Source organism: Onychostruthus taczanowskii, unplaced genomic scaffold (assembly GCF_017590055.1).
Source record: "Onychostruthus taczanowskii isolate IOZ18803 unplaced genomic scaffold, ASM1759005v1 scaffold23, whole genome shotgun sequence".
Taxonomy (NCBI): Eukaryota; Metazoa; Chordata; class Aves; order Passeriformes; family Passeridae; genus Onychostruthus; species Onychostruthus taczanowskii.
In genome coordinates, this window is record NW_024499573.1 from 2,855,957 (window position 1) to 2,881,309 (window position 25,353).

Sequence of the window (25,353 nt, forward strand, 5' to 3'; positions counted from 1 at the left end):
CTTCATTCTGGTCCTCAAGTCATCAGGGTGGAAGGTCACCCTGGCTCCAATGCCATCTGTCTCACTGATGAAGACAGGAGGGAAATTATGACCCCAAACCTGCTCCTGAGTGACTGCCATTGGTCATGAAGGTTGAAGAAGTTCTTAATTTTCTCTTCCCTTCAATTCCCATTGCCTGGAAAGTGGGTGGTTCCTCAGACACAGGGCTTTCATGGCCACATCCCACCTCTCAGGGGAGCGTCCTAAGCATGAGGTGAGGATGGAGCACCTGTCTGCTGGGACAAGGCTGCTCTGCAGCCAAAACACAGCAGATGGGCCTGGGAGAAAGCACAGCTCAACTCTGAGCAGCTTTGCTCTTTTCACTGGATACACGGGACCAAACAGAGCCTGCCAAAGTGTTTGGCTGAAAAAACTGCCATTTCTGAACCTGGTTAAATTTAGGAGGGAGCTTGGCTTTGCTAGCCTCAGCCTGGACAAGACTGGGACAGATGGGGCACATGCTGAGCTGCAGTCCTTGTCCCAGGAGCCTTTTCTGTCCTGTCTTTGGTCTGCTTATGTCCAGCAACAGCTCAGCAGCGATGTTCAGGACTGGTTTTGGACACTGCTGTGTGCATCTGGCCTCTATTTCACTTCAAATGACCAACCATTTTGTATCTGGCCTTAAAGGGATGGTGAAGATGTTTAAAACAATGAACAAAGAAAAAAAAGAAAAGAAAGAATTGAAAAAAAGGAACAAAGAAATGCTTACCTAGTAATGTAGAAGGGATTTACTTATCTTTTTATGTATATAATTTTGTTCCATTGGAAGATGATCAAGGTGTTAGAAAGAAGCATGTATTTATGTCTTACACTGAACACCATAGCAATGCAGTGTGTGAAAAATAAGAGAAATGTAAATTCTCAGGAGTGCTTTCTTTTCTTTCCTTGCATTAATGTAGTTCAGTCTTGTCCTCACTGACATGAGACAAGACTTTTCAACTACTGGTTGGATGCCACAGAAAAACCTTGATGCCTGCAGCAGAAATGCTATGATTTTCAGTCTTTCCATGGGTAAATATGTGTACCCTATGCAATATAGTATTGTATCATATTGCACCACAAAATCAGAGTAGCTGTGGTTTTCAGAATCAGTGGCAACTTGAAGACAAGTTTGTGAGTGTGTAATGGACTGGGCAGCACCTGCTGAGCTTTCTGTCTTTTCTGTGCATTCACTGAACCATCAGTCAGACAGAGAAGTTCAGATCCAAAGTAATTATCTGTGTATTGCTGATGGGGCACAAAGCAAAAAAAGAGTTAACAGGAGTGACTGCTCTATAATCTGTTTGACAGATTTGAGTGCACTACTAAAAAATAACCAGAAGATAATACTGCTTGAATTTATGTAGAAAACCCTAAAAAATGTTCCAAAGAAGTACCTGGATTTGTGCTAGTTGGATGAAAGCAATATGAAGCCAATACAGAAAAACAAGAGAAATCTATATAGGGTGTGTTCAAAAAAATACCTATAATAAAGCAATTTATGAGAAGGAGTCTCTCTGGACTAAAGTCTCTTTAGTGTTTAGTAGAGCATTATGTTTATTGCATGTTTCAGAAAGTACAATTTGAACTACAAGGCTGCAATTTAAAGTTTATGAAAATGGAACAACGCCAAACTGAGTGAAAAATATGTAGTACATAACCCCAGTAAATACTAATGTCTTTCCTTATTTGTGTGTTTTTAATTGATGGGGCACAAAACAGGAACAAAAGAGAAACAAAAATATTTGAATAACAAAATTAAACATGAAAAAAGCCTTAGAACACAGCAAAGGTATGTCCCTCAAGACTAGGTTTGGAGTAAATTTTGATGTTGAATTACAAATGCTTTGTTAGGCAGTACTGTAAAGGAAAAAGTCACGTGCTCTGACTGAGGGCTCATATCAATGGCAAATATTCTTTGGCTTTGGTGGAGTCAGCACCTGAACCCAGAGGTCAGTAACTCTACCGGTGGGTGGTGTCCATTAACTGCAGCAGCACAAAGCAGCTGGGTTACATGAAATGAAAGCACTGCCTGGGGACACTGGTTCTGTGTCCAAGGGGCAGGCGTGGCCATGGCACCGTGCAGACTGACTGACATGCACTGCCTGACTGCAGCTGCATCTCTGTGGTCATTTATTACAGAAAAAAGTGGGAATTGCCCCTTGGCTGCCCATACAGTGCTCTGGGGGTCCTCTATTGGCAGGTCTCACTGTACCCTATCTGAAGCAGAAGTCCTTCCCATTGCAGCCTTGGTGAAATTCCCGCTGCACATCATTCCCACTGGCACAATCTACTGAACAATTTCTGCTAAGTTTAACTTCCCATCAGGAGCTATGTGGCGCATCTCAGAGTATAAATGATTTTCCACCAACCCCTCATTGACAAAACTTTGTGAAAGAGCTGTAGCTGTAACAGAAACATACATTCAATACTGATTCAGGGAAAGTACTTACCTTATTCTAGTGTAAAACCAATGACAGCAAACAATGAAATACAACACAAGTTAGAAAATGCCTTTCAATGCATGCAGCACTGTGATTAGTCATAAAACCCTGATGAGGTTTAGAGGCAATATAGGACTTTTCGTCTCTTTTGAAAATAAAAATTGAACAAATTATTTCCTCAGCTTTCAAATCAATATTTAGATTTTTATCTTCTATAAAATTCAGCATGCACTTTTTAGAAACATAATAGAAATGTAATAGAAGCACAAACGGCATCATATTAAATTTGGCATAAATGTTGTGAATATTCAGACAGTTACTTAATGTTTGAACTAATTATGTTCTTTATCATAAGTATGTTGATATTTAATTTAAATGCATTTTTCAAATCTTTGCTTTTTTCCTAAAAAAAAGGAAGCTGATGAAAATGCTTTTCCACATGAGCACTTCTTGTTAAATCCAGAATATACAATTTGTATTTAATTATTCCAAAATAAGGATAAACATTCTTTGCACCAAATGCAACATAACTTCTCACTAAATCATTTGTGCCAAAAATGTGAGAATATCTCAACAATGAAGAGCATGGAGTGATGGCTATGGAGGGATTCATTCTGTTATCTATCAGTTAACCATAAAATAGTAGGTGGGGATAACATTTCTTGCATTCCTTGCACAACATATATTCCTTTGGATCACATTACAAGTTTTGGGGTAAAGAAAACAATATCAGACCCTTAGTGTTCATCTTATAACTATCCTTTATTTTTCAGTACCTTTGACTTTTAATTAAGTTAATGAGATGTCTCTAAGGGCCTGCCCTATATACAAATAATGGCATTTGTGTAATGCACATGCAAGGAAGTGTGAGGTGTGTGTGCAGTGGGCAGGCTGAGAGCTGTGCTTCCAGAGAAAAAAATTGTGCAAATGAAATGCAGAATTGGACATGGGCTCTTCTTAGGGCAGAAGTACAGCGGCACAGAAAAACACTCTTTCTTAAGCCTGGGATAAAGTACTTTTTTATCCTAAGAAGAGCCACATGGAACACATGAGAGTTGGGCCCAAAGCTTTCTTTACAAATGGAGAGAAAAAATGCTGCACTAATGGGGAATAGTCAGCACTGGATTATAAAAGGGACTGGACAATTTAACAACTTGCATCCTCTCCCCACCACAGAACAGACATCAACTGTTGTTAAGCTGGAAAGATCAATTTAAGGTATAACATTGTCAACACAGGAATTTGGTTTCACCTGCTTAAAAGAGGTACTCAATTTAAGCACCATTTGCAGCTGCATCACAGTCTTAAAAATACTGCTTTTTGTTGGGTGATTCAAATAGTTCATTCAAATGTGGAATGATTTTAAGTAAGATACAAAATCATCCATCTTTGGCCTTTTTTATCGCTGCCAGGTATTTTGCATGCATGTATAATCTGGAGGTTGATCTTTCTCTCCACAGCAATTTTGTTTGGGACAAAAAGGAATCAAAGAAATGGCATCCTGAAGGCATGTTTGCTGGTGAGAGGATAGTGGCCCTTGGCTCAGAAATTGGTTGAACTGAACAGTGTCTTGACCCTGGCTGTGCTTCAGCTGTAGCAGTATCTGCCCTATGACTTGGCAGCTAGGCCTGTGACAGAACTGATTTAAAGTCTTTGGATTGCTGAGAAGAGTTGGGCCATGAAAACAGATATTCACAGATATGCCCCTGGGGTGAGCACTCTAGGGAGGAGCAGGGACATCCCCTGTTTTGGAAGGGAAATAAAATCAAGAGAATCCTTATTTTCTTTACCTTCCTACAGCTCAGCTCTCCCTGCTGGAGGTGCTTTCCCTGCTTGCCCTCTCACTGCAGCCCGTAGCCTGCTCAAGGAGATCATGGCTCATTTGCTCTGGGCTGAGGAAAAGCTGGCACAGCACCTAGGTGTGCACCTGGGGGTGCAGGCAGCCAGGCCAACACACAGGCTGGGAAAATCAGACCTCTATCACCCCACAGGGTAGGGAAGAAAACACAAGAAGAGATGTGTGGAAAGCCAGGAATTTGTCTCTGTCCCAAACCACACCTCCTAGTGTAGGTTGGCTCCTTGCTCTAACACCTCACAGGCTGAGGCTTGCCTGTTGCATCAACATGGGCACACAGGTCACAAACATGAAAATCTGGGACTGAAACCAGAGCCAGTGAGGATAATTTTGAGGGTTCTGGAGAGGTGTATGGGGTGTCATCCAGGTGGGTGGTGGAATGCAGGGTTGTAAGAGGACTGAATACTGACTGTATTGGACGTGGACCATCAATGGGTTCTTATCTAGAGAGCTTCATGGCCTTCTGAGACCAGGCCAGAGTTCCAACAGAAATTACTTCCAATTTAGGAGGCACAGGTATTTCCTAAAGCGTCCCAGCTTTGGGATGAATGAGCCAGACAGAAGCCTACTGACTCTCCAATGACTCCCTATAGAATTAATGGGAAGAGGTAAACCCTGGTGAATGGTTCAAGCTCAGGCTGTGCCTCTCTGCAGCCCTGGGGTGGCTTATTGCCCACAGAGCTCTCCCCTGGCAATCTTGGTGGGAAGGGAGAGCATCCAGAGGACTCTGCCTCCTCCCCTGTTGCTGGAGAGCTGCGTGGGAGAGCTCCTGGGAAAGAAGAGCTGCTCTGGCTTGCCAGAAGCAGGCAGTGCTTCTGGACCCTTCATTGGAAAATGAAGGAATATTAAGAATGGAAGCCAAGTTCTATCCCCAGTACTCAGTCACTAGTGTGATTCCTGGTAGGCTTGGTGTGTGCAGGATCATCTAGGGTCAGTACTAACAGATACTGATCCAGGCTCCCTTCTGACACCCTGAAGCACTCCATGGAGGTGACTGAGTGTCTTCATCATTTAATAGGTGAAGAAATTTAAGTGCTGGGGGTAAAGTGATCAGTGTGGGGTGACCAAGTGAAATAGCAGAGCTACAGAAAAACCCAGGAGAGTATTTATTGATAAGGAAGTTGCAGGTCACTTGCAAATAAATTTGAGGAGGCCTAAAGAATATTTTGATGAATTATAATGTGCAGATAGAACTTAGGTAAAACAGAGGAGTTAAATGCAGCTGTCAGGTCTGAGCACGTGCCAGTACAGGAACTAGATGCACCATGGCATAATTCTGCCCTTCCTGAGAGCAACATGTCTCATGTGTTGTAGTTAGCAGGGACTGGAACTCCACATCTGGCCTTTGGGAAATAAGATGTCAAGGCACTGTGTTTCACAGGACTTGGTAAAGGAGAAATCAGTCCAGTTTGGTCTGTCTTTCTCTGTGGATTGTACCAGATGTCACTTGAGCAGCGTGGAAATCCTCTGTCTCTAGCCTGATATGTAGGGCAATTTTCAGAAGCTCTTAAAGCTCTTTAACAGGACTGAAATAATAAAAGGGAGGAGACCCACCTGGTCTGCCCACCTGGTTCCTTCTCTTGCTAAAGTTTGATTACTTGCTATGGCCATTCTAGTTGAACATATCTCACATGACTTGTTGTTATCACTCAGCTTGTGTGTTTAGTCTACAGCCTGGCAGATCTCATTGTCAGAGAAGTTCTCCACATTTCAGCCTCAGAATAACTTTTTAAAGATCTCTGTTTTATTCCTACTTACGGCCCCTAATGCAGTGTTTGGATTGATGGGTAACATTATACTTTATTTTTTCTCTTTCATGGTTTATTCCATTAGTTTTATTTTTAATTGCAAGGTAGAAAGACTTGTGAATATTTCAGAATGACCAGTTCCCTTGTCTATGGTTTCCTAAACATGGTGAACTTCCTGCAGGCTCATACTCTTCCATATCTTTCCTGATGCAGCATCATACAGCCATTGACTGACTAAAACAGGAATCATATCCATCTCTCTCCTCTGTTCCTTCTATTTTTAAGCTTAATGTTATGGAAGCAGAGCCCAGCAAGGTGTGTAAAAGCAGCGGAGGGTGTGCAGTTACTCAGTGTTGGGACCAGTTTGGTTTGGGGTTGATATGAGTGCCATGCAAGCTGGTGCTTCTTGGTGGAAAGGAGAACAGGACTAACTAGCAGTCAGACAATTCACTTTTCTACTGTTACAAAACATTACTTGCAGTGCCTCTGCTAATTCAGAAACCTCATAGCTATAATTACACAGTCTGGAGGTTATCTAAGCCTAATTTCTCCATTGCTTGTTTTTAAATTTTTCAATAAAAAGAATGTTTGAACCTATCTATGGAGCAGGCTCGCCTCTCTTTGCCAACCACTGCCAGCGATGAGTTCCTGCCCGGGAAGCCACTAGCACTTCACTTCTACTGGAACTAAATTGTTAGAGAAAAAGCAGGTCATCTCTTCGTGATGCAACACAGGAAAAACGGGTTAGCTGCCAGCGAAACCCATCTCAAGAATGGGAGAATCAGGAGGGTGCAGACTTGGTAAAATCTTGACAAGGGGATGAATATAGAGCTCGGACCATAGGAACCTGATATAGTGAACCCTGTTTCTGAACAGTATCCTTCTTACTAAAAAAAGGAAATGAATAAGGCATTAGTTGCTAACACAAATTTTTAAGAGGCACAACAACATTACTTTGTGCAATGAACAATACAAAAGAATCTTTTTTATCTTTGAAAGGATATAGATCAGCCTTAAATGGCAGCACAGTGTTGAACAGGATATCCTTTCTGATGTCCCAGCACAATCATTTTTTAATAGTCATTGCTGCATTACAGGACCACAGCAACACTTGGAGGTGATAAAGCCCCACTTTCCCTCCTGCATTTTTTCATAATTTTTTTCCACACACCCCCCTGCTGTGACATTTACTTTGTGTCCATCTTAACTACTGACTGTTGCAGTCAGGGCAGAGCATCAGGAAAGATAGGATTTTAAATGTTTCCCTTTGAGAAAGGATTCCCTGGGCCACAATGGTTCTTAATGAGCTTAATACTCAGTCATGCTGGAGAAAGTTCAGTGCTTTCTGAGGTGGGGTGGGATGAGGTGAAGCTGATACTCACAGGACGACTTCTACGTGGTCCAAAGCCCACTGATCATGACCTGTTCCGTTGTGACGGGGCTGCCACCAGCGCAGTAAGACTCCTTTCATCCGTGCCTCCCTGTCACACGAACACAAGAGCCTGTGAGAGCTCCAGACCATTGGTGTTCTGCATATCCCTATCTATCCCCCAACAGGAGCTGAGAGCAAAGTCAAATTGTTTCTATGTCACTGAACATCAACACACATTGTACATGTAAAACACTTAATAGTTAGAAATGCGCACAGGTAGGAAGGACTTTTCCCCCTTATCTTCAAAACAAGTATTCTTTCTTTCTTTTAAGTGCATCGATAAACACTAGCCTGGAATTTTTTAATCAGCCTTCCTCATAAGTCTTCTTATTTGTTTACCCTCTCATCAATCTTTTTTCTTCAACAGTGATGCAAAGATAGGTTATTTTTTAGCAGAAATGTAACTTGTGCACTTAGAGGTAATGAAACGTGACTAGGTACTCACAAGGGAACGTTATAAGACACTCTTTGGGCTTGTATAAAGTCCTTTGGCTGATGCTGTGCAATTACTTGCCATGTAATTCCATTATTTACACTGTATTGGAGGAGCACTGCCTTATCTACAGTGTTAGGATCACTCAGATTGGTATTGCAACTGTCTGTTTGTGAAATACTTCCAATTTGCAAAACAAACATGATTTTGCTGTAAAACACAGAGAGAAAAAGTATTTTCAGTATGCAAAATTATTCAAACAGGAACAATAGTATTTCTAGGTCTATTGCAGTTACCATATCAAAACTTGCAGCATTTTCAAGAAACATTACTTTAACATGCAAAATAGACTGTTCTCACATCTTTAAAACACAGCTCCCCTTTCAAAATAATAGTTTACTATATATAATATATTGTTGCAGGCAGGATCAAATTTTGCAATATATCTGCACAAAACTGAGATGGATAAAAATGCAAACATCTAAATGAGTGTATGAAAAGTTTAAAAACAACAAATAAAGGTTGAATATAAGAAAGTACCTATATATATATATATATATATATATATATATATATATTTACATATATAATATTCTACCCAGGTGTTCAAGTAAGAAGAGAATAGCCTGATTTATATCTGGCCCATTGGCCAATTCATCCTGTTTCTAATCTTGCTTTGGACAACTCAATATAAACCAGTCCTGAAAGCTGTCACTCTGCTAAGAGCCAGCACAGGCTGTTTACGTTTGTTTTTCCATAGCCAAAGAGGCTCAATAGATGAAAAAGATACTCCTGTTCATTGCCAGGTGAATATAATTCTATTTGACAACTGAAATGAGAAAATGACCCTGTAATTGCTAAATAACATCTTCAGTCATAACCATTGTGGAGGCACATACAAATATGGGATTTGTCTTATCAGATCAGGCACGGGTCCAGGCAGTCTGGTGTCCAGTCTTTGCCAACAGCTTCATTGTCAGTGCTGGCTTACATGGACAGTGCTCTGCTGGGCATGATGAAAACATCTGACCTTTTCATCTGATATCCTCACTCTCCATCTCCCAAATTAAAGTCACAAAGCATTTTGCCAACCCTAATGTTTTCTGCCAGCCACATCCAACTGCATGGCACTGCCAGGTCAGTCCATCCTCATCTGTACTGGCCCACATGGCTGCACATACATGTGAAGAGTTTCCTTTCTCATGAATTGTTAAAAGAGCTGTTTAGGCTCAAACTATTACCTTGCTCGGGTGAGATCCAGAGGCTTGGTCACAGCTTGTCTTATTTGACATCCATTAAAATAGAGCGAGTCTCCATGGGCGTAGGGTGCCAGCTGTCCACATCCATTCCCTATCACTCCCCCCTGAATGGTTTCCCAGTTTATTTCAGTGACTCTTTCAGATTCAAAATTATCTTTAATATAACTTGGCAGATCATGGCTAAAAACAGAGCAGTCATCACCTAAAAATGACACAATGAAGTTGTAAATAATGCAAAAATAGAAAGAATGGAGAAAATTGAGTTACAGGTCATTGTAATTCCTTTCAAGGTTGTGGCTCAATATACAGTGTGAGTACAGCCTGAATGTATTTCAGCAGATAAATTAATAATGTGCACATTGATATACAGCAGTCATTTTTACAAAACTGAGGCGTGAGTCTAATTTTTACAGCAGTATAACTCCAAGAAACTGCAATACAGTTTCCCCTGTTTTGCACTGATGCCAGCAGGAGAAACCTCAAATTGTGGGTTAAAGGCAAATGTGTCTGAATACTCGGAAGGGATCTGATCTTACAGAGTTATGAGGCTCTCCTGGAAGACATTAAACACTGGCTCCACTCCCACAAAGCACTTAGAGCTTACCAAGGGCACTCAGGTACCATTAGGCATGTGCTTAGCTGCACTGAGGGCTTAGAGCAGAACACTCTGTCCTGATGGGGCACAGAGTCCCTTACAGATGCTAGTCACCAACATCTGGATCCCATTTGCACATCCTCTGGGATGCACCCTTGGAAGGAGCGTGGGGTGGAAGCCAGTTCTGGGTAATCAAGAGCCATGTTCTGCCTTCAGTGAAGGCTGGGTGGACTTTACATACAGTGCCAGGTGGGAGAGACTGCTGACTCAATACAGAAAGAGTAATTAAGGGGAAAAGCTGTTATTTGGAGCCCTGACAAATTACTAATTTTGGATTTGTTACTCAGACATTCCAGTGATGAATTTGGACATGATACATCGCTTTGTCTTTTTGTTTAATTTTGAGCTAGACTAGACTGTAGTAGATGTGCAGCAGAGAAATGAAGAAATGGAACCTTGGAATCCTTCGTCACAGATGCAAATGGCTCCAGTTGTGCAATACCCGTGGCCACTGCAGAGCTTTGGGCACGCTTCCCCGATGTACACGTGATCGATTGCCCAGCTCTGCTTCTCTAGTTCTTCTCCCTTCTGAATCCACCTGAACTGGGTTGCACTGCAAAAATATCAACATCCAAACGCTGTGTTAGGATATATAGCAATTAAACACACCTGTACAGTGATGTTCTAATACCCCAGCAGCAAATGTAACCAAAAATGTCATGTGAGGGGGCTGTGACTTCAATAACTGGAAAGAACCATCCTGCTACATCATTGGCAGTAGTGACTTCTATTAACAAAAAAGCTCCCCAAAGAACATTAGTAATGTATCAAATCTAAATCCGCAATAAGGAATAATTTTTAATTCACCAGTTTTTCCTAGTGAACCATGACAGCAAGGCAGCTGTTGTTTTATAGGTCCACAGTGAGCTGACCTTTCATGAACCTACCTGGATGAGACATGGTCGGGCAGCTGGATAGTTATTCTTCTCCACATGGAGCTGTTGACAGAGTTATAGATGGTGGCTTCATGGAACTGAAATGGGGAGCAGCCAATGCTATTAGATGAGGAAGGAAGGCAGTGTGTCTGGACAAGTTGCCATGAGTCTGTCCTGTATGAAGCAAAAAAAAATAAAAAAAAAGAGAAAAAAGTTTTAGAACAACTGAAAAAATAATGAAAGGAAAACAGCGTCATGTTTCTAAGGGTCATGACATTGCCTGTCTTACTAAAGAAACACAGGAGATTGTCAGCAATAGTTTCCATGCTCTGGAGCCACAAATAAACAAAAGGTGAGAGGTCAAAGCACAGGTGCAGCCAGAGAGGATGTTTGAGTGTTGTGGAGCCCTTGGTGGTGGTACTCCCAGCAGTGTGGTACATACAGCTGCTCTGGGCTGCACGACAGAAGGATTTATTTAGGAGGCAGCTCCTTAGCCTCTTTCTTACAGTGTTCATAAGAGTCCCAATAGGATTTGCTGCATTTTCACCCACAGCTTTTTGAGCACAGAACATGCAGTATTGCACTAAACAGGCACAATCTTACAAGAATATACCTTCATTTTTACAAATTATACCATGCTGCTATTCTACAGCTCATGAGGCAGTGTTATTGTTAGCTAGTTAAGACCAATTTGGAGTTCAGTAACTCCCACTTCATGACAGCTTGGTCCTGTATCCTACTAGTTTCCTGCAAATGTGTTTTCCTGTGAGCACATTTTTAACAGGAGCATGCTCATGACTGTAACTACAAGCTCAATGTCATGAATCTGTCAACATCTGGGATAAAATATAAAGAGAATTTGTGGGAGTTATGTAGACAAATCCCAGTGCTTGCACATGGGCTTTGTTCAGATTCTGTTACAACATGAATAGCAAAGCATATCACAATAATTCATATTAAACATGAATAGCAAAGCAAAGCTTTAATAAATAGAAGCTCTCTACATTTTAATGTCATACTATTTTTTTCAGGTCTGTGTATTCTGCTGTCATTTACCTGGCATCCTTTGTATACTCCAGCATCACTGAATGGAGGTCCCCACAGGAATTTGCCTCACAGCCAACCACGATCTATAGCACAAATAAAATCAACTGCTATAACAAGTCAGGTAGACATTTAAAGTGATATATAATCAAGTTATGTTCTCCTTTTTTTCTTTCTTTATTAGGTGTATGAGGGATTGTCAACTTAGAACTTGGGCAAAATCCATCAAAAGTGGATGGAAGACAAAAGACAAGTGCTTCAGATACTGTTTTTACTTAAAGAATTTTACTTCCTTGCTGCTGTTATTTCCTAACAGAATCCTAACACTTCATTTCTAAAGTCCAAATTAAATATCTAAACAAACATCTTAAAACTTTAAAAAACTTTAAAACAGTCCAATATAGGAACAGAATTATTCTGAATATTTAAAACAATAGACATATTTGTTCCATGTTACAGTAGAAAGATTACAGTACCCAGTGTGCATTATTGATTAGATAATACAATGCTAAATTTCAAAACCAAACCGAAGCCATGCTAGAGCTGAGTTCTTAGTTTAGAAATAAAATCTTTGCTGTGAGCGGTGAAGAAAAATGGGGACATCAGGAAAGAAAAACTCTGCAGTAAGAGTTTAGTAATATGAACTATTAAATGCTAATTTTGGTCTTAAAATAGAGGAAAAATATGATAGGTTGGATAAAATAAGCATCTTGGAGGTGGTCTTGACATTCAGTAGTAAAAAACTTCAGAGACTCCTCTGGTATATAATTTTTTGGCATGCTGTGTGGGGAAGCAGCGCTTTAGGGATTATATTAGACAGTCAATAGAAAACAGGCAGTGATGTTGAGAAAAGGTAAAAATATTGATCAGTGGAAGATGATAAATTCTGGAACTATCTTGTTAAACAGAAGAGCAAGGAAAAAAACATAATAAGAAAATGGATTAGTATTTTGATAACCCTACTTTCATGTTAGCTCCTAGTTTAGGACAGGGTACTTGGGGAACGGCCAAGAACATTTCTGGAAAACAACTACTTGTTGCCTTTGGCCCTGGGTAGAATTCTACCTTAAATCAAATTAAAATACTCAGAAATGTTTCTCTGATGGTTTAGGCCATTTACCATGACACAAGGAGGTAGAAGGGGCACTTCTATTTGAACACACTTGCATTTTCCATATGATGCTCTTCTCCAGCCTCCTCCCTTACCTTTTCTCTTCCTTCACAAATTAGGGTAAAATAGCTTATTCTGTATGACACCTATTCTCACCTTGGAAAATACTTCCTACTGTATCTGATGATCCAGTCATTTCAGGAAAAAGGTATTAGGCTTCCAATTCCTCTGACTAACCCCAACAGCATACAGACAGATTATTTTGACATTTTATATTCGTGCAGCCTTTCTGGATCTCATTACCTACACTTCATATTTTCCTTTAATTTCTAGTGAAAGTCACTATTAATTATTCATCCAATTGAGCATCCTAGTTGGAAGAACAACAATTTCTGGAGACACATTAGATGAATTTTCATTGTGTTCTTACTTTGGAGAGAGAGAACATTTCTTACTTTAAACTGCATCATGTATCCTGGCTGTATAATGAGCTCCCTGGAGGACAGGATGTTGTGTGTTTTATCCTTTTTCTTATTTGGCCAGTAGAGATGGAATGATGGATTTCCACAGAACCCTGCAGTTCTGACTGCATTAGGGTAAAAGCTCCAATTTTCTTCATGAGAGGTGCCTTCTATTAAGATGAGTTAAATAAAATTACTGCATTGTCTTGGTAAACATCAAGGCTTAGAAATGAATCCACAGAATCACTTGACAGAGTAGTTTAGTGATATGGACACTACATTTATGCTATCTGTAATGACACACAGTAAGCTACAATGAGAGAGACATAATAGAGACATTCATCACCAGAGAGGTAATTATAGTGTTTAAATAACAGTATTTTAAAAAATATGATGAGGTAAAAGCATAATATCAGAAATTTAAATGAAATGAGCTGAACTGAAATAATTTTTTTTAATGTGTACATACATGTGCACACATATACATCTGAATATACATGTGTGTGTATATATATACACATATATATATTTATTTATATATATATACGCATACATATACATATATTTACACACTGTTATGAATAGCATGAAGAATAGCATATAAACAGCATTAGTCTACAAAATGACAAATTTGCCGAGCTAAAATAAAAGAAATTCTGCTTGCAAGCTGACAGGGCTCGGGTAAGATAAGAACAGATAAGGCAGACAACAGATGAGCTGTGGCAGCCTGTTTTACCATCATCAAAGGTGTCCACCAGCTGGCTGGGGTTGATCTCTGCGCCCCCGATGAGGATGTTATCCAGAGCCCACTGTGCCCGCTCGGGGCCGGGCACCACGAGGCCGCTGCTGAGGGTGAAGGGCTGCCACCAGCGCAGGCGCGTGGTGTTGGTCAGGGCGTGCTCGGGGAGCAGGATGTAGTCGTGCCTCACTGAGATGTACTTTTGGTAATCCATCTCGTGGAGCAAAGTCCAGGATATGCCTAGAATGGAAAGATCAAGTTTAGTGATAAAGCCAAGCGTATGGTAGAATCTGCTAAAGGATTAAAGTAAGATGATAGGAAAGGAAAAGTAATAGCTATGGTCTTCTGGGATAGAACAACTTCTAAGGATAGTTGGCAACTGTTACTCTCTGCAAGAGTAATGTTGTAATTGTAAAAAGGAATAATCACCTCGGGTGGAAGCCGCTGATTACTGAAATAAGGCAGGAAGATTATGGAAAACTTGTGAGCAATAGCTGGAACTTTTAGATAGGGAAAAATCTTTACACGGACAAAAATAGCTTTACAATTAAGAATTAGCTTTTTATTTTGGATCTCTGACAACTTGTCGGGTATTCATGGTGGATGGATACAGAACCAGACTGTAGCTCAGCCATAAATGCAGTATGTACTTGCCTCCATCAATGGAGTAGTCTAGCAGCACTCCTTCCTTTCTGCAAGTCGGTCTGTGGCATGTTGTCATGTTATTTTCACTCCCAATTCTCCCCCAGTACTGTAGAAACCTAAGAGTAAATGTGTATGATCACATCTGTTAGACTTGCACAAAGAGGTTGCTTTCTGTTAACATACATGCTGAAATTGTTCCAAATGCCAGCATTTTTAAGCAAATAACACTGATGCACAAGGACTACAAAGGTTTTCATGGGAAAATTTTCATGGGAACCTCATGGAATTCAACTAAGAACTGCCCTTGGGAGGGAGCAACCCATTGCAAATGTACCAGCCAGGGACAGACTGGATGGGAGCTGCTTTGCTTTTCTCTCTTCCCTGAGAGTCCTGGTGGAACAGGAGCTCACCATGTGTTGAGGTGCTCTTTTATCAATGAAGGACAGAAAAAAAGTTCATAAACTGAGGAAAGGTTGGAACCAGAGCTCAGAGCCAGAGGTCATACACTGAAAAAATAGGAAGTTCCAAATGGATTTAACAGGGTAAAAAAAAAAAAAAAAAAAAAAAAAAAAACCCCCTGAAGGACAAACAAACAAGTAACTGAACACTAGTACAAGTGTTCCAGTACAGACAGACAGTAGGATCTCTGTTCTTGGAGGTTTTTAAAGATCCAATGGGACAAAGTCCTGGGCAAACTGCCCTGAATTCCATGTTACCTGGCTTTGAGAATGAGGTTGGCCTCCCTGAGGCCCCTTCCTTACTGTAATTCAGCAAAATTGCAAAATTTAAGAAGTCAGAATGTATGGCTTCATTAAACCCATATGGTCAAGAGAAATGATGCTGAAGTTGTCTATGTCATGTCCTTACCCTGTCTAAACTGACAGAGTTCCATTGCACTCCTGATAAGTCATCCTTTCCAACAGTGGAATGGATCTTGTATGGGGCACCCAGGAGAGAACAACCAGCAGAGGTTCTGCTCTGAACTCAGTGAGAGACACAGCTGGTGCCTCCAGGAGTGATGCCCTGGTGACTGGTGTCTTGCCTCTTTGCAGGACAGAAGTTGCTGATTCCAGGACATTTCTGGACAAAGGGACCTGCACATGTCTGACCCTTTCCACTGTGGGGTGAGCTTTGCTCTCTGTGACTCATCTGAAAGCGTCAGCACCTTGAGAACCATAATGTCCTCAGTGTCTGCCTCAGGCAGAGCTGCTCCTGTGGTGGCCTAGGGATTCCCTGAGCTACCAGCTCTGATGCCTGCTGCTTTGCCTGGGTGTGACAGAGCTCCCCGTGACAATGACATGGAACCATGACCTACTTTGCCCCCCGCAGGTCCAGATCTTGAGTGACAGCCTGCCTCACAGTTGCACCTCCAAAGTACAGAGTTGTGTCTTCTGCGAGAATGCCACACTCGGTACAGGTATTTCCACCTTCTAAGGACATCCATAAATCTGGTTTGATTTCCTCGTTGTCAAAGCGCTCTTTCAGGAAGGTCTGTAAAGTAAGGTATTTAACATGAAGCACAGGTAAGTAAGATTTTAAGTCTTTTTGACAACGACAGCTGGAACTGATCTAAACATGTTTGAAGGGCTCAAGAACACTAAATTTTTCTCAGGGTGACTGAACATAATCACTTCTGGCTGAATATTTAGCCACTTGAACTGAATTGGCTAAATTTGAAAATATATTAGGGCTGGATTTTAACATACTTGGGAAGTAACGCAGCAAATTAAAATTGGCATGTGCAAATGAATGAGCATGTTGGGTTTGTGTGGCAGAGGGCAACAGTAGGGGACTTCTGTAGCCATGGGAGAAAAAATATTCTGTATCTTTCTTCAGCAAAACCAGAGATCCTGACATTAAGGAGTTAGCAGTAAAACTCCCCTAAAATTGCTACCATTTTATCCCAAGTGTCCTTAATATGATGGATACCTTACTAATTAAAAATTGCAAACAGACAATGATATTTGTTCATGTAATTAGTATTTCAGATGAAAACCAGAATGTTATAATTATTCAAATTACATGACAACTGACAAGTTAGTTAGTTATTTTTAACTTTTAAATTAGTAATATCTAACTGGAGTCCACTTGATTGTTATTGGGTGACATGAGTCACAGCCAAACAGCCACATGAATTAATTGTCTAATTTTATGCCATTTGCCTTTATTCCCTACTTCAGTAAGCTCTTTCACAGTAAAGACAATCTTTCTATTTTGTTCAAATACAGCCACATGTGCAAGCGTAATTTACATCCTATAATGACGATTAAAAGATGAACAATGAACTTTATCACAGCTTTTTCAGGCTAAGTGTTATTTTCAAAGCAACAAACCCATTCTTGAATAATGCTGTAATAGTTTTGTTAAAAAACTGATGGAAGGGCTGAAAATGGATTTGACTGTCTTCAGGCTGACAGGAATCAAAGCTAAATTTGCAGTGAGATCAATCTCTTCTCTCTCTCCTTCCCAGTCAGTCACATGCCAAAATTCATTCTTTAAAACATACGATAAAATTACCTTCAGTGTCTGGGTCAGGTAGCAGTTTGGACCCGAATACCCAGGATCACAGATGCATTGCTCATTCAGGCAGTCTCCATGACCTCTACAGTTTTCCAGACAACCAGGGCCCAGATAGAAATTATCAATGGCCCACTGCATGTCTGAGTATTTCTGGTAGAACCGAAACCTCACGGGACTAGATAGAAAGGAACGAAGAAAACCAGACATATGCATAAAACAACTTTGCTCAATTGAAAAAAGGTGATTAAATACAATATAATAATGATTGTACTATCTTCTGAGCTTCCATAAGTAGTGGAAATATCTAGTGAAATGGATTTTTTTACCTATCCATAATGTAATTATCATGGATGCTGCTATTCTGCAATTTCCTTGAAAGAAAATGAATAGGCAGATGTCCTGTTGTGTTTGCAGAAAGGTGCTCAATCCAAGAAAAAATGAGTAGCAAATACTCATACTTCATACTTACTTGCCCACAAGGCTTTCAGGCAGTGTGTAAGTTACTCTTTTCCATCCTTTTGTGGGAAAGAAGACAGATGGCTGTGAGACACTCCCAGAACATTTTGGATCATCTGGTAAGCACTGAGGTACTAAGTAACTCCAGGTGACGCCAAAGTCAGTGGAGTACTGCACATGGACCTGATTTTGTGCAAGTTTTTCTGAGGGTTTACATCCAACAGAAACCTAATAAAGAAGACACCATCAGTAATTGGAATGAATTGTGGTGGAGGAGTTTTAAAAAGTGTTTGAACCTGAAAACAGGCTATAGAATTTTGCTTGGAATGATGGCAGTAACAGTGCCTGTATGGTACCAGTCACCTGCAAATCTCTGATATTCTCAAGACAAACATCATATTGTGAATTTTGTTTCCTTGTAGATAGCTTGCATTTCTGGATTTCCAGATTTTGACACTCGTGCCTTAGACCCCAGTACCACATAACAAATAAAGTTAATATCCCCTCCCACACAACCTGAGATTTGAATATTTCAGGGAAGGCCACAGGTTAGGGACACCACCTTTATGGATGGATGTGCAAAGGGTTCCTGCAATTTCCAAATATTGCTGGGTTATTTCCTTAATTTAGGTAAAGGAGTGTGTGAAGACCAGCTTGGGTGCAGGTTTGATGTGAGTGCATAACAACCCAGGAGCAGAGCGAACTACTGTGGAGTTGCTTTTCCCACACCAGCATGTGTAACAGAATAAGAACCTGGTAGATGTGCAATATCCTTATTACATGATGTCCACAGAACAGCAGTGCTGGAAAAGAAGAATGTGTCACCTCTGAGAACAGCCTGTGGTATTAAAGCTGACCCACAGAGAGCAAGTGAGACAAATGAGGGTGGCCTAATAACAACATTTTTTCCCAGCAGGGAATTGCTCCTATGTAGGCCTATACATCGTCCTTCCTCCTGAAAGATCTACTTAGACCTGGAACAAAATGTGGTTTTGAGTAAGTTTGCTGCAGACAGATTTTACCTTGAACTGCATAATCCAGCCTTCTGTAGGAGTCAGGTCGTGGGTGACTGCATAGACCTCTCTGCCATCGTGGCTCCCACAGATCATGACACCATCAGGAGAATCACAAAATCTCTCAATTGAGCAATCATCATGGAATAACCAGTGTTCATTCACTTGAAAATAAATGGCAATGTCAGTAATATACAGTGGCAATATAAATTAAACAGGGAGTAGTGTTAACCACAAAAGGTGATTCATAGCTTTATTTTTCAGCCTACATGAGAATTATTTAGTATTGCTCCTGAGAATGTCAGTACCCCATTGTTCCCATGTAAATATGTATTACATTTATCACATTTATTGCTGAAAGCATCTCTTACTGCTCATTTACACAAGCATTACAGCATTATTTTTTAATATTAAAGAAGTAAGGATCTGAGACTTACTTAATATATGAACTTCTATTGCACTGAACATTTTGGGAGATCCTTTTAATGGGTGTTGCCTACATGTCTGCACAGTGTATCCCAGCAATGAGAGCTGTTAAGCCTTATAAACATAAAAAAATGCGTCTTCTACAAAATTTAGTTGTAAAATATAACTTCAATTCCCTAAAGAAAATTTTAAAAAGTCAGTAAATAGGGAACAGATACTCAGGATATGAAATTTGCTTAGAATAACCTATTACTTTTAAATTACTTTTTTTTTTTTTTTTTTTAAATAAATTAACCTTCTAAATAAATTCATGCAGTAAAAAAGTTGCATTGCTCTGGCTGCATTTCTCTTCACAGAGAAAAGCAAGGCACAGCTTCCCAAGGATATTTTCTGGGAATTACAGTGAGGAACCAGAGAAAGAAGAAACAAGTCTTATCTCATTTGCTGCGCCTGTGTTTGTGCAAAAGTAGAATGCAATATGGAGACTATTTTACCCAAAGTGATGGTGTTTTGTTTCCTTGGCCGATCAGGGCCAAGCGCGTGTCCAGACTGTCGGTCAGGAGACAGTCACAAGATTCTGTTCAAGTAGAGTGCTTGTGCAGTTTCAGTTTAGGTGTAGTATAATATAGAATAATATGGTATAATAAAGTAATTAACTAGCCTTCTGATATCATGGAGTCAGATGCATCATTTCTCCCTGCCTTGAGTCCTCCACATTACATCTTTTCATTTTGCTTTTTGCGAACAAAAAGCAAAAGACAAGGCCTCTACAGCAAGGGAATTGTCTGTGATCGCCACCACAGCGACACAAAGATTCAGAGGCTCAGCAAGACCTGCCAACCACTGCAGTGGCTCCTTGCTCCTTAACTGGGACGCGGGCGGAAGGTTTACCCGTGGTTTTGTCCTCCGCGGCCATGTCGAAGGCGATCCTGCCGGCGGGCCCCGCGTCGGCCGGGGAGCGCTCGTGCTGCGGCAGCGGGGCGCTGCTGAAGGTGTCGAGCATCACCGTCCTCTGGTCGGCCGAGCCCGAGATCAGCACGTTGTCGATAGCCCAGTCGTTCTGGTCCAGCCCGTCGTGCTTGGGCTGCCACCAGCGGAAGCGAGTCCCGACGGTTTTGGCGTCGTAGGGAAGGAGGATGTTCACAAAGCTGGAATAAAAGCTGGGAATTAGCTGGAGGAAAGCTGCGGGAGGAGGACACTTTGCTATGCTCTGTGCTGGGTGTTTTGGCCAAGTCCATTCCCAATGTTTCCTAGAATACGTGGAATTTGGGAAAGAAGAAAAAGACTGGTCTAGCCTATATTCCTCTAGGAGATATTTCTGAAACAAAAGCCTTTCTGATCACTCCCAATGTCATCCCTAAGACAGGGGATCAGAGAGAGGTGGAAAGGGTCAGCACCCTGACTGTGGCATGGTTTGAACAACCTCACTTGCTCCAGATGTCCTTATGGGACTGAATGCAATGGTCTGGACTAGCAGGGTATGGCTAAGTCTCTTATTAAGGGAAGTGTTAAGAAGTAGGATGTGCAAGTGAAATAAAGATTGCTTTTCTCAACCTGAAGCCATTCAGCAGATAGCAATGTTCCAGTACAATTTTATCTGTTCTATTGCAACAGTAGAAAACAGCACTCTGAAATCTCATGTCCAATTAAAGTGCTAGTGGTTTCTTGGTGTGCTTGAAGAAAAACAAATAATGGGTCCCTCACATCCCCATTTTCTGTGAATCTTTTAAATTGGTCAGTGAGAAAATGGTCAGCTCACGTATATGCATGATTTGAATATCACAAACATCTGAAAGTAGGGCTTGAGTGTATCCATCCTTTTGATGGATTACTGCAGAAATACAGTTTCTCCTAGCCACACCATTTTATAACTAACTTATAACAATCAGTGATTTTATGATCTTGCCAATAGATTGAAAGAAATAAATAGATTGCAAAGGTTAGAAGCTTTAAGAACAGGATGGACATCACTACAGTAGCTGTTAATTTATCTTCCTGCAAACATTTGCAAATCTACCAGACTGCTACAGGCTCCTATGTATTCTTGTATTTCTGGCCTAGCAGCTGCACAGATGCTGGTGCTCTCAATACATGTACCAAGGCCTTTTAATAAACACCTGTAGGGCTGTACAGGCTGAACTCGTACATCCCAATCTGACATCCAAACCACAGCACTAATATATCCCACAGGTTTTGGAGAAACATTCAAGACCACCTGACTTTAGCAGAGAAATTTACACAGGCAGAAAGAAGGTATCTACAAACCCAGGCTTGCTGAATTGATCATAGAAAATTTCCATTAAGAGGCTCCAGGTGATTCCACCATTCACAGAATACTCCAGCAGCACTCCTTGGTTCCGGTTATTAGGAGTTATCAGACATCCATACATGAAATAAAACTGGATGAATTCTGCACTGGTGAGGTTCAAATCCACTGTGACTAACATACGGCTGCAGCCCTTAAAAGCAATGAAAAAATATGTTAGCTGGTGTTGTCTGGCAAAACTTTTGTTCATAAAAAGTGTTAGACTATGCAGTTAGACTATGCATAATGTGGATTCATGCTACAAAAATTTTAAAATTGTACAAAATTTTATTAACTATTCCAAGGGTAAAGCTGCAACATAACTATATATATATATATGTTTTCCCTGAAGACATAATGTCAGTCATGTTTCATTTTTAAAATTTCTGTTGTATCTATATATGTTGCTACTTGTACCATCAGTTTCACCTTTCTTCTTGATACAGAAGTGGCAGAAATCCACACCTCTATTGTAAATCACAAAGTTTTCTATGCAAAACTAATGAATCACTGATTATGTGCTAATGATTCAGCTTATGCAAACAAACAAATGGCAAAGCAATTTTAGTATGTGTGTTTTCCACAATACCTTATATATTTCACATTGTTTAGTTGGTGTCTACTTAGTCCTACTGGAGTGAAGTGGAAATGCAATGCTTTTGTTAGTTTATTTTAGAAAAAATTTGTCAGTTTGAACTTAGTTATAAATTTGACAGAAGGGATCTCAGGCATAAATTTTACGTGTTTCTAAAATACTATTTCATCATTTTTATAATCCTGAGGTTATCTGTTATCAAGCTATAGTTCAGCAGCGGTCAGGGTTATATACCTACATATGTAGCTAACCTAGGAAATTTTACTGCGAGCTTACTCTGAAAACAGACACCTGTGAGACACCTGAAGGATGAGTCTGCACATGGATGCAGTGTGCTTTAGGGTGACCCTGCTTGGGCAGGGAGGCTGGACCACATTACCCACCAGGGCCCCTTCCACCCCAGCCCATTCCATATTTCTGTGGTTCTGCATTGTCATGGACCATGTGCAAGTCATACAAGTGCAAATAGCTAGTTATTAATTTACCTCTGTGGTCTGATTAGAAGCCACACCAAACTCCGGTCTGAAAGTTTTAAGTGCTATGAGGAGAGTCTTAAGAGGAAAATTAAAAGTCTGCATATTTACACTGTGCCTTAACCTACCAGTTCCACTTTCAAAGGCCCCTCTACAGCTCCTCTCAGGACCCGCACATGCTATATCTCATTCTCTTGGCTGCAGCATATCAAGGAACACGGTATCAGCTCTCCTGGAGTGTTTCTGGCTGACCCTAATCTGTAGCACCTGTTTGACTTCGACCTTCAGCCAGGCAAAGGATTTAATTTTTATAAATATTTTACATGTCTGATATGTTATGCTGTTATTTTTTTACCGCCTTGCTATTTAACTTGTAAAATCAGTCCCACTTGTAGTGTCAGGTGGAGCGAGCTGGTGCCTGTGCTGGACACGCACCCCGCTGAAGTGAAGAGCCATCCCAGAGGCGACGGCCCCGCAGACCGTGCTCAGTTTGCCCCCGTTCACCGTCAGCCAGTTCTGGTTGGAGGGGGAGCGGTTGAAGTTGTCCTTCAGCTGGCTGGGGAGGGGAGCCTCCGGCTCGTCGCAGTACAGCCCACCCCAGTGCTCGTCGCAGCTGCAGAGCAAAACAAATGCACAAATCAGCTGGCAAAGGCTCTGCGTGTTAATAAGGTACCATCTTATTCTGCAGAGGGGAATCATTTACTAGTGCACAACTGGTATGTGGGGGTTTCAAACATCTGGCGTTTTGTAGTTAATATGAAACAAAAATTACTTTTTTGTAGGCTTAGTACTGTGTATCATTCAAGCTTCTATTATAGGGTACATTCCCAAACATAGTAAAAGCAGTGAAATACATTGTGCTTGGATAAATAAACCAAGAGAATGTGCCAAGCCTAAAAATGTCCCGCTAATGTTAAAGTTCAAGTTCCTGTAAAATTTCAGCAGAGGGGTGCTTTCTTATCTTTATATAGTTCTCCCTTTTTTTTTTCCCTCTGAAAAACATTCTTATAATGTGTCAAAGACTGGATAACAGCTTGGAACTGTGTTCTGCTACAATGAGATTTCACCAGGGATATTGTGTCTTGGTACTTCAGTGTTGTCAGGATAGAGGAGAACACAATAATATGGCTATTCTGCAGTGAAATATATTTCTAAAAAATACAGTCACAGTGCAATTATACAACAATTCTCCCATTTCTGCTGCCATTTGTGGCTGGGAAAAAAGCAATACATCCATCTGGAAGGTATTTCTCTGTTGCCAAGAGAGACAAATCTGGGGTTTTTTGTTTGCTAGCTTTGCAGGACTCTGTGTGGATTGTTATGCAAACAGTTTGAGGATCAAGCCAGTCTGCCTCTCCTGGCAAACCCTACCATGGAGCAGAGTCATCAGACCATCACAATAACACCAGTCAAAAAGCAAAATCTGGCCTTGCAAAGAACTGGCATACATCCTGCTTAGTGGATATGTCCCGCCTCCAGCCCAGGTTCTCAGCACCCAGCACCAGGTTAAGAGCACAGGGACATGGTGTGAAATCCCTTGGGAATAAGGAGAATATATTCTAGGAAGCTCCAGGACTATATGTCCCTAGAGGGCTATGCAAACTCAAGGGGTACTGTCTCCCTACCTGGTGCAAGGGGAATTGATGCAGCAGAGGCAAGAGCAGAAGTGATGGACTGCCACTGAGGAAAGGCCATGGAGCTGCCACTGCTTTGGCCATGGAGCATGGACAGTCAGAGCTCTGGCAGGGCCAACCCCTTCTGCTTGTTAATTCTATTCCCAAGTGGACCCAGTGCCCTGCTCAGTTTTAACAGCAAAATCCACCTTCCTTTGTAGAATTGTATCACAGCTTTTCCTGCAAATTCATCAGAATGACAGAGGAGGAGTGAAATGCTACAGCCCTGGGCAGGACAGGGAACAGATGGCACTCACACACAGTTGTCTTGCGTGCATTTCCCGTGGCCACTGCACATGTCTATGCAGCCATCCCCGATGTAGACGTTGTCGATTGCCCACGTTTGCTGCTTGTCAAAAGGAGCAGGCTGGTGCCAGCGGAAACGAGTTGCTTGAGATCTTGGGAGAGAAAGAAAAAGAGAATTCTGTATTTTCTAGCTGAGGTAATCTTTATTTTGATTGAAAGGAAATGTCAGTCTTGAGGCTAGCCTGCTCTTGGAAGATTTGTTTGATACCAGCATGACCCAGGGCCGGTTTCTGACAATGACAAAATCCCTCCAAGAAAAGGATGCCCACATTTTGAGAACAGAACAAAGCATGGGTGCTTGGTATCAAGCTGAGAGTGTGGGAGGTAGGAAATGGAAAGTAAGTGGGCCATGGTTGATGCAGTGGAGAGGAGGTAGGAAGAAGGTGGTATTCCCAGCTGGAAGGTCAGGCCAATCATAACCATGTCCCAGCACAGATCCAAACCTGAGGGATAGCTAGAAGCTGGATCAAGTCAGAATAATCCAAACCCTCCAAGTTTCATCCTGAGTCAATAAGTCCAAGTCAACAGATTTAAGTAACTTTTTCTCTATGAATTCTCCCAGCCACACAGGTTAAGAGCAGCTCTAGGGAGTGAATTTGGGGACAGGTGAGAAGGCCCATGCAGGGCTTGCAGCATGACCCTGGCTTTGCAGTTTCTTCCCTCCTCCCCACCCAGGGCTTGGCTGGAAATGCCAAGAAATTATCTGTAGTGTGATCCTGGCTCTACTCAGTAAATTATATTAATTTTGTTGATTAAAATGGGCTTAGTGCCCTATATGTGAATTAAGTGTCTCAGCTCCCAAAACGGATGATGAAAATCTATCCAAAACAGTCAGGGGACAGCAAATAGTTATTCAGCTCATGCAGG

General features: G+C 41.2%; 1 protein-coding gene across 1 annotated transcript in view; it reads right to left on the minus strand.

The window, feature by feature from the left end:
- RELN (reelin) overlaps positions 1–25,353 on the minus strand; it is a 275,407-nt gene that overhangs the window by 2,501 nt on the left and 247,553 nt on the right. Inside the window, exons 47-63 of the mRNA XM_041405399.1 lie at positions 24,438–24,578; positions 22,943–23,120; positions 21,400–21,593; positions 20,026–20,282; positions 18,718–18,872; positions 17,709–17,923; positions 17,237–17,414; positions 16,035–16,210; positions 14,729–14,835; positions 14,072–14,314; positions 13,330–13,505; positions 11,776–11,849; positions 10,732–10,893; positions 10,240–10,397; positions 9,172–9,391; positions 7,943–8,140; positions 7,448–7,546 (exon numbers count right to left, since the gene is read on the minus strand). Of these exons, the coding sequence (XP_041261333.1) occupies positions 7,448–7,546; positions 7,943–8,140; positions 9,172–9,391; positions 10,240–10,397; positions 10,732–10,893; positions 11,776–11,849; positions 13,330–13,505; positions 14,072–14,314; positions 14,729–14,835; positions 16,035–16,210; positions 17,237–17,414; positions 17,709–17,923; positions 18,718–18,872; positions 20,026–20,282; positions 21,400–21,593; positions 22,943–23,120; positions 24,438–24,578 (2,931 nt within the window). The remainder of the gene's footprint in view (positions 1–7,447; positions 7,547–7,942; positions 8,141–9,171; positions 9,392–10,239; positions 10,398–10,731; positions 10,894–11,775; positions 11,850–13,329; positions 13,506–14,071; positions 14,315–14,728; positions 14,836–16,034; positions 16,211–17,236; positions 17,415–17,708; positions 17,924–18,717; positions 18,873–20,025; positions 20,283–21,399; positions 21,594–22,942; positions 23,121–24,437; positions 24,579–25,353) is intronic.